Raw genomic sequence first — 13,829 nt, 5'->3', positions numbered from 1 at the left:
TGCCACCTTATCCCTTAAAAATGATTGTTTTTTTGTCCGTGTGGAGTTTGCACATTCTCCCCGTGTTTGCGTTGGTCTCACCCCCACAACCCAAAAGATGTGCAGGGTAGGTGGATTGGCTATGCCAAATTGCCCCTTAATTGGGGAAAAAAGTTTTAAATGATTGATTTTCTGTTTCGATGCTATGTTGGTTCCCCTTCTGACTCAATACTGTCCTTTTTTGGCCAGAACAACCCAAACAGTGAGCTTTTCTTCCCCTCTTGCTCGGCTATCATAAATCCTACCTCACAAGAACTGGAGATGGAATACTCCTGTATGTTAAGGTATGCAACTTAGTAGCCTGGTCTAGGTCTGAGGAAATAGACCTACAAGGGACAACTAAATTAAGGCCCAGGTTTGAACATAAAGTTGCAGCATTAGAGTTCTGTATTGTACTGGACCAACCAGCAGACAGTCTTGACTCAGGCTTGCAAAGAGTCTATTACTCACTCTTTGAAAGTTAAGGGTTTAAAACCTGAGCAAGCAGTTCTGGACCCAAACTTAAATATGATAAGATTAAAATTTCATCTAACCCAAAAGATACAGTGGATTTGAATCAGACTTTTGCAAATTTTTCAAATCTCTTTTACAATATTTTGTATTTAGAAGTTCAGGAAAAATAGGTTCCAGATATTTTGTAACAGAATATACATTTGCACTTTTGGAACAACTAAAGCTACGTTGGTGCTTGGATGGTTCAAAATATTTTAACACATATGGTTATATTGCTGGTGTGTATTCAGCTGGACCTTTGAAGAAAGAAGTGGTTTTCAAATTGGCCTGGCATACAGGATGCATTTTACCCATTCCAACTTACTGACTTTTAAAATTATCCCTCATAATTATAATACATATACGCAATCAACAGCAAGGTTTTATCATTCTCACCTATGATGGAACTTCGTCTCTTTCTTTTCATCTTGAAAATTTCTGGCTCTACAGCTTGACTGATGCACTTCTCATTATATATCTTCATCTCTGATTGTACTTCATGAGTGTTTATTTCATCCTGCTTGTCCTGTAACCTTTCCTCGTAATATTGGCTATTCTTGTCAAAGCTCGACTCGGAACTGTAGCTAGCATCCTTGTGATGATATGTTTGTAGAGTTTTTTCAAAGTCCTCATTAGACAAAGGTTCTTTCTCAATGGTGGAATTCTCTATGTTGGTTTGGTCAGTCCAATATTCTCCATTTTTATAATTTTCAACCAATCCATCTAGGTGTTTTGCATTACCATCTAGATCATCTGCAGGAAAATATGTCTGATCAGTTCTCAAATAGATTTCCTAAGTTCAGTTTGATAATAGTTCTGAACCATCTATTTTGTTTCTTGTGGAGAAAATAATTTTTTTGAAATATCAGAAGTAAATTTATGACAAACAAACAGGCCTGGTATAAACACCAGAATACGCAGGACAGTAGTGACAAATTTGCAGTGGCTTTAATCATAATTTTCCTAAATTCATAGAAATTGAAACTGTGTCAAATGACTAGAGGGTGACAAACGTTCAACACAAGGTAAAGGAATAAACTGAGTATCTATCGACAACTTGGCTTCACATCAATAATGGTAAAACTACTAGACATCAAAATAAGTACCTAAACCTGGAGCAATGCTAAGAGAATTATATGGTTGGAGAAGGTTAAAGAGACAGGGAAGTGTGAATGACAGGGAAGTGTGAATCCATAATGGCGTTTGAAAATGAATATGTGGCATTCAAATTTTAGATGGAGGGGAACCAGGAGCCCCAATGTTGATTATCCAAATCAGAATGCAAGTAACATAAATAAAACAGTGAGTTAGATGTACAATTCACTTTTAATGTGATGTAGTAGCCATTACAGAGGTTTGGATACGAGAAGGGAATAATCAGGAGCTGAATATTCTAGCAATGCCAACAACTTATATTTTTACAGTGCTATTAAGGCAGAAAAACATGCCACGATATTTCACAGGGGTTTTATTCAACAAAACTTGGCCTGAGCCGATCAGGATGAGATTAGGGCAGATGACCTAAAGTTTTATGAAATGGGTAGTTTTTAAGGGGAAACTTAAAGGAGGAAAGAGAGTTAGAGAGGCCAAGAAGTTTAGGGAGAGAATTCCAGAACTTAATGCCTTGGCAGCTGAAGGCAGGGCAACCAATGGTGAAGCAATGAAAATTGCTTATCCGTAAGAGGCCAGTATTAGATGTTGGGCATGATTTAATGGGAACATTTCTAAGTGTCACTTTGGGCACAAGTGGCAGGGTGTTTCTTGACAGCTGTGTTGGCGAGATGTCAGCCAGAATTTAATGCCACTTAGTGCCGGAAATTAGCCCCCATGGGAGTCTCGCCATTATTGCTGTCTCAGCGTCTGGTTTGCCAGACTCACACTTCATTGGATCTTCACTAACAAGGGGGAGCTGCTTTGAAACACTCCACTCATTCCAAGTCAACCCACAAGCATGGTAGTGCGCAGACCTGCTCCACGCTTTGGGGATGCCAGTCTGAACAGGCTTCTTGACACGGTGAATGAGAGACGGGGGGCATCCTATTCCCACAAGGGGATCTGGGGGCCAGCAGCAAGGCCACCAATACCGCCTGGGAGGCAGTAGCAGTGGCTGTCAGTGCAGGCAGCATGCCCAGGAGGACCAGTATCCAATGTCGGAAGAAGACCAAAGACCTCCACTGAGATGCAAGGGTAAGTAACCACCTCTCTCCTGGCATCAGTTCTGCCCGTCACCCCTCTAATTCCCAAACCCCCATTCAATGCCCCCTTTGTCCTCGCAGGATAACATTGGGGGCGGGGGGGGTGAAGGAAGGAGGGGAGGGTGTGAGCTGATGGACAAAGCCTCATCCTGTGGGTATTCCGGACCCTTGCCACTGTCTGTCCTCCATCCTCCTCCTGGTCCGCCTCCTCCTTAGACAAGGCCACATGTCCCTCCCCTCCTCCAACATGAGACAACCCCGCTGCTGTCTCAGGTTATGGAGAGCACAGCAGACCACACAGTGGCAGACCCTTTGGGGGATGTACTGCAGTGCACCACCAGAGCAGACCCGTGATTGGATCTGCATTTTCAGCTGTCTGATACACAACTCAATGACAGCACGGGTGGCAACACGGGCCGCATTATATCGGGTTACAGGCCTCTGCACTGTTGTCATCACCCAGGACCTCAGCGGGAACCCCTTATCCCTCAAGAGCCAACCTGTCATCCTGGGGTGGTCCATGATGGCGCCAGGGATCTTGGAGTGTCCCAGGATGTAGCTGTCATTCACGCTTCCTCGTGATCGCAGGCGGTGGTTGCACACGAGAAGAACATTCAGGGAGTGGAACCCCTTCATGTTAATGAAGGGCACTCCCTGATGCCCAGAAGGACACATGCATGCCATCAAATACTCCTTGGATGTGGGGCATTCCAGCAATGGCAGAAAAATCTGCAGCGCGCATCTTGATAAGGAGCCGATTAATTCCCGGGAAGCCATTGCATTCAACTTCAATCTCGCTAATGAGATGGAAATGCAAATTAGGGTTAATGGTATGTTCGCCATACTTGGGCAAGACCCGGAACTCGAGAGCGGGCCTGTTATATAGCAAACTGATTCACGCCTGCCGCAAATCTCGATTTTTGGCCTTTCCTGTTATTTAACCAGCATGTCGGTGGTTAATATCTCAAGAGGGTTGTGGGGTTGCAGGAAGTCACTGAGATAGGGCGAGGCAAGATCATGGAGGGATTTGAAAACAAAGATGAGAACTTTTTTTTAAAAGTGTTGCTTAACTGGGAGCCAATGTAGGTCAGTAAGTATAAAGTTGATGGGTTAGCAGGACTTGGTGCAAGTTGAGATATGAACGGTAAAGTTTTAAATGACCTCAAGTTTACAGCAGGTAGAGCATAGGAGGCCAGGCAGTATTGAAATTGTTAAGTCTACAGGGTTTCAGCAAATAAGCTGAGGCAGGGGTGGAGATGAAATATGGAGTTTTAGTGTTGGAATGAATATGGTCCAACATGTATTATGGGGTCCCGTTTGCAAACCAAGTTTGCAAACAGTCTGCTTTAGTTGGAGACCGTTGTCTGGAAGGAAGGATGGAATTGGTGGCTGGCAACAGGGTTTGTGGTGGGGGCTGAAAACATGGGCTTTGGTGTTCACAAGATTTAGTTGGAGGAAATTTCTGCTTATCCAACACTGTATAGAAAAGCAGTTTGATAATGTAGAGACAATGGAAGGATGTGTGAGGTGGTGGCAAGTTAGATCCGAGTGTTGTCAGCATACATTTTGAAAAATAAATAAATTTAGAGTACCCAATTCATTTTTTCCAATTAAGGGGCAATTTAGCGTGTCCAATCCACCTACCCGGCACATCCTTTTGGGTTGAGGGGGCAAAACCCACGCAAACACGGGGAGAATATGCAAACTCCACATGGGCAGTGACCAGAGCGATCGAACCTGGGACCTCAGCGCCGTGAGGCTGCAGTGCTACCACTGCGCCACCATGCTGCCCCGCATACATGTGCAACATGACGCTGTTTTCCACTGATGTCACTGCGAGGCAGCAGATGGATGAGAAATAGGAGGAGGCAAAGGATAGATCCTTTGGAGACGAAAGTAACGGTCTGGGGGCAAAGAGAAGCCATTTCAGTGATTCTCTAACACTAAGCAAAGAATGAAACTAGCCAAGTGCAGTCATAGAATCATAGAATTTACAGTGCAGAAGGAGGCCATTCGGCCCATCGAGTCTGCACTGGCTCTTGGAAAGAGCACCCTACTTAAGCCCATGCCTAACCCTATCCCCGTAACGTGATGGACTGGGCTGTGTGCGCAACTCTGTGGTTTCTTATGGCTTGAACCGAGCAGTTGCCATACCAGGCTGTGATGCAGCCAGATAAGATGCTTTCTATGGTGCATCCGTATAGTTTGGTAAGAGTCAATGTGGATATGCTGAATTTCCTGAGGACGTATAGCCACTGTTATGCTTTCTTGGTCGTAGTGTAGACGAAAAAGATAAGGAAATATAGTTTTGCTATGTCAAGAGTGACATAGGATGTAATTTCTGACTTTGATTAGAGCATTTTCAGTGGTGTGGGAGAAGTGGAAACCTAAATGAAGGAATTTAAACATGGAAGTCCAGGCAATCGGATTTTAAAATGGACAGTGAAATTAAGAAATGTAGTGGCAAAATTGATTAGAGACACAATAAAAAGGTAGAAGGATATCGAGAAAGGTTATCAGGTAGTGGAATTGCCTGATTGGATAAAGTGACTTGGTTGAAGATATAGAGAGAGTTGTATGTGCAATTTTGCCATTGGTGCAAGAAAAGAGAGACACTTAGAGTGCATAAAGATAGATCTTTAAAAATAAGAGATTTTTATGTGGAATCCTAAGAGTAAACATGATCTATTTTTCTATACGCATTGAATGGAAAAAGATGTATCGTTCATCTGCACAGGCATTGCTCACATCACAAAAACAGAATATGTGAGAGATAGGCAACAGGCCATGTAACATGCCAAGAAAGCATGAGATAGTTGAGGTTCCAAGCAGAAAACATTTCCTCAGAATTGAAAGATATTGCAGCTGAACAGCGTTTAAAAAGAAATCATGGAAATCACAAAAGGAAAAGAAAGACACAAAACCACACAAGCACACCCAGGAAAAGACATAGAAAGACTTGTACAATGCTCATGTGGAGATTAGGGAATAGCTGATATGCAGATGCGATACCCTCAAGCAACAAAATAGTATAATGAGAGAAATCAAAGAAATAAAATACATATCTAAGAGGGAGCATAGGAGGAGCTCAAAAGGTTTTAGGGAATGTAAAGCTGACAAAGTGGAGAAAGTTCCCAAGCCCGTTGCAAGATAAATGTAAGTCGACACTCAAGTCAAGTTGGAATATTGCGAGTGGTTTTTAGGACCCCATCATAGAAAAGGTAATGAAACTATAGAAAAGGTGCATGATAGATTTACTATAACACTTCCAGGAGTCAGGGCATATAGTTAGCTGTAAGAGACTTGAAAAAATAGAATTGTATTAACTAAACGGAAGAAGGTTAAGCTGTGGTATAACGTAAGTGTTCAAATTTTTAAACAGCTTTAGGAGGTAATTAATGAAAGATTATTTGGACTGTCAGGTAACAAGTGGCATAAATTGAGGATTAGTATTAGAAGCATAAATTAAAGTTGGGAACATTTTTTTCCCACATAAGGTTTATTACACTAACCATCACAATATTGCAAGAGACTATTAAATCTATGTCATTGTAAACATTTAAAGAAAAATATCAAGGGTACAAGGAAAGAACAAGGAGGTGGGATTAGAGCAGGTAGCTCCAGTGTAGAGCGACAGCAGCAGTGGCACAGGGTTGCAGGCCAAGCTTCTCCCTTGCTGACACTTGTAAAATTCTAGATTTTATGGGCAGGTGATGGATTTTTACAATTATTTCAGAACTAAAGAATAATGATTTCAGATGTGGAAAGGGGCCTGCTTTTTTTAGTTCTTGTTATGTAATGTGCATATTCTCCAAAATAATAATAGTTAGCTGTAGAACATAACGTTGTACATTATGGAAATTAAAAACATTAGCTCCTTTTTGAATCCCATAGAAACACATTCACAATACAAACACTAATTTTGTGTTGGAGAAACAGGGTACCCTCCCCTCAGTACCAACGTAAGGGGAGGGGGAGGGTAGGATACTCTGATTATTAAGTACAGAATTACAAAAAGATTAGAATCCAAGCAGAATTTTTTTTTTGCGAAATTAATAATGCCTTAATTAGGATGAAAGTGTATGAAGGCTTAAATGTCTTAACCCTTTCTCTGCAACAGCAGGATGTGTACATACCAGACTGGTTTTGTGTTTGCACTTTCAGAAGAAATGGAATGAAATCTCGGAATCCATTCTTTTGTTTCTTGTGGACAGCTAATTTAAAAGAAATAAAATGAAAAGTACAGTTTTGGTTGGTCAAACAATTAATTTATCAGATACAATCATAATTCAATCCCGTAATATTATTCAGTGATAATCTATCAACTAGCTACAATGCGATGTCAAGAAGCAGCACGGTGGCGCTGTGGTTAGCATGGCTGCCTCACAGCACCGAGGACCCGGGTTCGATTCCGGCCCCGGGTCACTGTCCATGTGAAGTTTGCACATTCTCCCCGTGTCTGCGTGGGTCTCACCCCCACAACCCAAAGATGTGCAGGGTAGGTGAATTGACCGTATCTTTTTATTAAAACAGTAAAAAAATATACACAAGGCGAAGCAGTACAAACACTAATTTTGTGTTGGAGAAACAGGGTACCCTCCCCTCAGTACCAACGTAAGGGGAGGGGGAGGGTAGGATACTCTGATTATTAAAACAGTTCACAACACAGTTTTGTTTTCTCTTTTATTAAATTTAGAGTACCCAATTCATTTATTCCAATTAAGGGGGAATTTAGCGTGGCCAATCCACCTACCCTGCACATCTTTGGGTTGTGAGGGCGAAATCCATGCAAACACGGGGAGAAAGTGCAAACTCCACACGGACAATGACCCAGAGCCGGGGTCGAACCTGGGACCTCGGCACCGTGATGCAACAATGCTAACCACTGCGCCACCGTGCTGCCCCAGTTCACAACACAGTTGTACAAAAGACAAACAGTACAAGCACTAAACTTTGCGCTGGAGAGACCAGATACCCTCGCCTCTGTACCAACAGAAGGGAAAGGAAGGGGGTGTGGTGGGGAGAGAAGGGAAAGGAGGGAGTGAGTCGGGGTGTTGGTGGAGGGGGGCCAAATAGAACACTGCCTGAACTATCTATGGAGGCAGAAAAACAATGATGATGTGTCAGATTACGGGAGTCCCCCAGAGGGGGTGAGGGGCCATGCTAAATTGCCCCTTAATTGGGGAAAAAAAATTATATTTTAAAAAACAAATGCAATGGCAGCATATAAGCTCAGAAATTACTGTTTATGTTATTAAAGTATGAATGCTTGATGCATTTGTATAATGTTTCTGATTTACTGTTTCACAGAAGCATCAACCTTTTTAAGATGAATGAGTTAATGCTTGTATTATAAAGTGAATGTCGGAATTTTCTTTGAATGTATTAAAACACTTGTTTGCTCATATCACCAATGGGTTTAAGTTTTGTTGCTCAAATTTTATTTTGTACTCCTGTTTTCCTCGATTATACACACAAAGATATTACAGCAGGATTCACTGGATGGTGATCTGGAGTGAGAATCTGAATGTATTTCTCTTCCATTCATGAACACAACTTATTAGGCTATTAATCTATACAGTCTAAGGAGTCTACAGTTTGATTCTTGGTCTGTGTTGTGTTAGTTACCCACAGTTGAGCCATATCACTAAGCTAGGATTGTTGGAAAGTACAGGTGTGTGCACATTGGCTGAGGACAGGTGCAAGTTTAAGTGCAATGGTCAGCTGTGATCTAGTAGTTTGTCAACAGTTATTGCTTAGGCTCATACTTAAAGAATGGTCATGAATTAGGCAAGGACTACCAGCACCACTCAAACAGTAATGTACCATACATCGGTGAGTTTGGAAAAAGATAATTTCTTACAACTTAAATCTAAAACTGGTGCTGCTGTAAATAATTTACAATATAGTGTTATCAGTAGTGCTGAAGATTTCTGACCAACACATGACAATCACTTGTATAACAGTGAATTATTTGTGGTTGCTTAAATTACCTAATCACAACTAACAAGAATCATATAACACATGGCACATCCCCTAATTTATCACTATGTGGTGTACCATGGAAATACTCCACATCATTGTTGTCATGGTGATAGCTTCAATTCACCACAGCAACCAGGCAGTTTCATTACTGGTCTTTCATTGTCAGATGATTGGCAGGTGAGTAAGTAGACTAACAGGGAATTGAAGTGTCAACCACTAATGCAGCAGCATTAATGAATGACCTTGTGGAGAGAGAACCTATTGGCTGAAATGATCACTGAGACAGGCCACCTTTCTCAACTCAGGGTGACGTTCTGAATGGAGCATTAAAAACTATATGATAGAACAAGACACTGAAATACTACCAGTGGGGCAGCACGGTGGCGCAGTGGGTTAGCCCTGCAGCCTCATGGTGCCAGGGTCCCAGGTTCGATCCCGGCTCTGGGTCACTGTCCGTGTGGAGTTTGCACATTCTCCCCGTGTTTGCGTGGGTTTCGCCCCCACAACCCAAAAGATGTGCAGGCTAGGTTGATTGGCCACGCTAAATTGCCCCTTAATTGGAAAAATTAATTGGGCCCACTAAATTAAAAAAAAAAGAAAAACTAACAGTGATAACCATACAACTCACTGAATTACTGGAGATTAAATACAGAGGCAGTTGGCCTTGCAAAACAGAGGATTTAACAATAGAACGATAATGAATATATCATTAATTCTGTTGTCTCAGCAATCGTGTTATTTCACAAATCAGAACTTGGTTACACGATCCAAGTAAAGTTGGCCAAATCGGCAAAAGATCAAGAAAATTTTAACACAAGTGAGTTTTGGCCAAAACCATTAATGGGCATATTTCCTACAATCTTTAATGCTAGTTTAAGATTCAGTTCACCAAATCAGGCCCTATGACAAAACTGGCCCCGTCCCCATGAGGAAATTGTGAGATTCTGTTGATTGCGTTGGTGAGAGAAGGCATTAGCAGACACTTTTTTTCTAATTAAGGGGCAATTTAGCATGGCCAATCCACCTAGCCTGCACGTCTTTGGGTTGTGGGGTTGAGACCCACACAGACACGGGGAGAATGTGAAAACTCCATATGGACAGTGACCCAGGGCCGGAATCGAACCTGGGTCCTCAGCGCAGTGAGGCGGCAGTGCTAACCATTGTGCCACCATGCTGCCCATAGAAGACACTTTTTAAAAGTTTGCTCATGTCGTAAAGTATTCTATTAAGAAACTGTTTACACCAATAAAGCTAGTAAATGATTCAGTAAACCTCTTTTTAAAATAAATTTAGAGTACCCAATTATTTTTTTCCAATTAAGGGGTAGTTTAATTTGGCCAATCCACCTAACCTGCATATCTTTAGGTTGTGTGGGTGAAACCCACGCAGACACGGGGAGAACGTGCAAACTCCACATCGACAGTGACCCGGGGCCGGAATCGAACCTGAGTCCTCAGCGCCGTGGGCAGCAGTGCTGACCACTTTGCCACCGTGCCGCCCATCAGTAACCCTCTTTAATGTTATTTTTTGGTGATTTTAAATAGTCAGGTGGAGGAATGCACACTTTTACTGGACCATATTGCCATTTTAAATGCATCAGCAAATATATTTTAATGGAAAGAAAGGATAAATGCTTGCATTCTATAACGCTATCAAATTGTTGGTTCATGAATGATTTCATTGAATCTTGAGCTGTACCTTAACCAGTAATTTTGAATACAATTTCCTGGTTAAGTCCAAAACGTAAACTCTACATTGATATTTTTAAACTGAGCTCTCCAATAATACAACTGTATGATGTTACAGCTGATCAATGGTTCCCAACTGACAATGATCTTGAAATCACATATAAGTGTTTCCAAATGCCTTCATTTACTACCAAAATCAGTGGATTGAAGAGTTTTGAGATGAATGAGACACGCATTTGTTTGCCACTGTTGTACAGTGTAATTTCATATTCAGTAGCCGAAAATCATGATTGCTGAACTTTCCTAGGAAGTTTACTTTTGATGCTGCCACTGCTTGTATTTAAAAATTCACTAAATTTCAAAACAATCCAAATATTATGGCAGCTATCAGTCTCAACTGCGGACAAGGTAGTAAAACAGGCCAGGATGCAGCGCAGCCGTGAAGCGCTTCAAGTGTCACCAAATAGCAGGCTGCAACTAAGTAGTTTCAGGTCAATTTTTCTTGGTCATGTATGTACATTTAAGTTATCATTATTTTGGATGTGTATAGAAATAAGCCACAATGTTGGTGGTTTCTGAGTACTAGCTGAGAATGCATCATATGTTAGGGAAATTATTAGGACAAGCAATGATAATTGTTAAAAGCAAATTACTGCGGATGCTGGAATTTGAAACCAAAAAGAAGATGCTGGAAATTCTCAGCAGGTCTGGCAGCATCTGTAGCTTTGACAAAGGGTCATCTGCACGCGAAACGTTAGCTCTTTTCTCTCTCTACAGATGCTGCCAGACCGGCTGAGATTTTCCAGCACCTTCTATTTGGCAATGATAATCGTTAATACAAGAGATAGCTGTTCAAGACAACATTGGATAGGGTCTTATAGAGCACATTTGTAAGTAACAATAATAAATAATGTTGATTTTGTTTCCCTACAGCATGGTCCTGTGAGAGCGGCCTTATGATTTACCGTTACAAAGCAGGAAGTATTTATTTAAAAATAAAAAGCAATTTTAAAAAGTGGGCAGGTATAATGATATAAGTCAATAAGTTCTCTTTTCTTGTCTTCAGTTGCCAGGTTCTTTACCTCTGGAATTTGATCCCGAAAACTCTCTGCCTCACTAATTTTCTTTCCTTCTTCAAGGCACTCCTTAAAGCTTTTGTCATCTGCCATAATATCTCCCATGTGTCTCAATGTCAAATTTTGTTTGATAATGCTCCTGTGAAGCACCTTGGGACTTTTTACTGCATTAATTGTGCTATGTAAATGCTAGCTGTTGTTTTATTATAATACGGGTGTACATTTTATGGCTGTATAATAAATATCCCACCATGGTTACGTGGAACTTGATGAAATTCTAAGAAGCACAGCACAGATATGCTGCTCAATAAAATATTTTCTGTACAATGTGAAAAAATATCAGAACATCAAGGTCACTGAATTAAAAGCCTAATTCACGGCACTTTTAATTCACGCAATTTTAACTATGAAATTCCTACATATTTGGCTGAATGAAGTTTACAACTTCTCAATTGTTGCTGAATTTTATTGTCCAAGTAGCTATAATAGATCCTAAAACGTTATACACTATTGTAGATCTGCAATGTCCACACCGAATATAACTTCATTAGCAAAATAAATAAGCAGCTCTAACCACTTCATTCTTCCATTTTGTAGAAAGTTTTGGAGAGATACTGTACTTTTCATCATATCAGTCAAGTTATCAAGGTAATGAATGATTTGACAGTTATCAATAAGAAAATTACTTCATGGGAATTTAAGGGCACTAACCATTACTAGAAATTACAGTCAAAATTTTTAATGTGTAAATCATCTCTTAACATTGCAACTACTGATATCACTCACATTCATCAAAATGTTCTATTGAAGTATTCTCTTCTTCTGAATCTCCCTTTGACTTCTTTTCTTTCTTCCCTGTGTAGATTTTGCTCTCTGTGTCACTTAATTTGCTGTCCTCTAATGAGTCTTCAGATACTCTATCATCCCGTTGCTTCATCTCAAGCTCAGAGAAACGCATCATAGCACGCTAGAACCATAAATGAAAAGATGAAATAATGACATAGTCTATTAGTAATACTTAATCAATGGTATCAAATTTGTCTTATTTTCACCCCTGTACTGTACGTCCGTTGAAAGGTTTTCTAAAACACTGAACAGTGTTCTTAAGTTGTACTGATGAACTATTTAATAAAATGAACAGCTATAGTGTCCCCATGAAAAAGGGAGAATGTTGTATGTTACAAAAAAAGATCAGTATATTTCTGTTGCACACAATCCTGAAACATGCTTGAGAGTTTCAACACAACACGAAGGAAGTAGTTTGTACACTCATCTTGGGGTCCACATCTATTGGCTCACTGCCCAAACTTTGTTAATGAAAATCATTTAACAGTTCTTTTCATTTTAGTTAAAATAATCTGAGAAAAATCTTAAGAACTGACCTCACAGTAAGCAGCAGGCTGATATAAAATACTGTCCTCTTGTGATAATCCTTCCATCTATTCAATTAAAATGATCACTCAGTGGGGAACTTTTTCATTCATTTTTACAGACATAAACCAATATTTCACAATAAGAATGAAAATCAAGTGGCTTATCACCTATCAAAAATATGTGTAAACCTGCAATGTTTACTGAAGATCTTACAAACAATAAACGCGTATAGAATGTTGAGTACAAATGTGTGAAAAAAAAAGCAAAGAAGCATGAATTGGACGGAATTCACCTTGTTCATACCACAGCAGGTGGACGCACACATATATAATGTCACTACTACAGGGGGAAGGTTTATCTTGTGGACCTACTGACCATGATGTCACTAATTGGTTTCACCTCTGCATACTTCCTGGTTTAAAGCTATAGTGCAAGAGCAATAACAGCAGACAATGTCTAACATTTGAGCATGCTACAGAAATATAGATTAAGGTGTCCATTGAGATGAGTTACAAATGTGTATCCAGTTCCAAAATTCATTTGAATTGAACAGCACAACCATGAATACAAAAGACAAAGCAAAAACGTGACAGTGTTCAAGTCTATGGCACATTCCTGGACCAAACTTTTTTTTTAAAAACACACGCGCATTAATTTTCCCCCATTTTCTTTCTTGAAAACATGTGTTGAATTGGGATGAATTGACTATACAGAAAAAGATCACTGATAATGAGAAACAAAGGGAGTTTAATTTTAATGGCGCAAAATCACAAGACTGCTGACAACGGGTGCAACATTTTCGAGACAAGCCAAAACATTACATGGGTACAGAGGCCTAGTGTTCTGATAATGGACTAGCAACCAGCAGGTCTTGAGTTCAATTCCATCTTGACAATTTGAGAAACTGAATCCAAAATATTTGGTAATTACCACGAAAGCTACAGTTTTGTCATTAATCCTGCAAGCCTTGCCAAGTCTGG

The 13,829-nt window shown here is 40.4% G+C and overlaps 1 protein-coding gene across 11 annotated transcripts in view; it reads right to left on the bottom strand.

The window, feature by feature from the left end:
• The window catches only part of bcor (BCL6 corepressor), a 471,432-nt gene that overhangs the window by 50,928 nt on the left and 406,675 nt on the right, over window positions 1-13,829 (bottom strand). For 10 of the 11 annotated variants that reach the window (XM_072513870.1, XM_072513869.1, XM_072513868.1 and 7 more), the window contains 4 exons: window positions 12,858-12,914; window positions 12,262-12,442; window positions 6,863-6,940; window positions 928-1,284 (listed from right to left, as the gene is read on the bottom strand). In XM_072513870.1, the coding sequence (XP_072369971.1) occupies window positions 928-1,284; window positions 6,863-6,940; window positions 12,262-12,442; window positions 12,858-12,914 (673 nt within the window). The remainder of the gene's footprint in view (window positions 1-927; window positions 1,285-6,862; window positions 6,941-12,261; window positions 12,443-12,857; window positions 12,915-13,829) is intronic. The other variant, XM_072513871.1, reaches the window with a different exon arrangement.

This window comes from Scyliorhinus torazame, chromosome 8 (assembly GCF_047496885.1).
Source record: "Scyliorhinus torazame isolate Kashiwa2021f chromosome 8, sScyTor2.1, whole genome shotgun sequence".
NCBI lineage: Eukaryota > Metazoa > Chordata > Chondrichthyes > Carcharhiniformes > Scyliorhinidae > Scyliorhinus > Scyliorhinus torazame.
The sequence above is the reverse complement of the archived record's forward strand: the minus strand, read 5'-3'. Positions and strand labels throughout refer to the sequence as shown.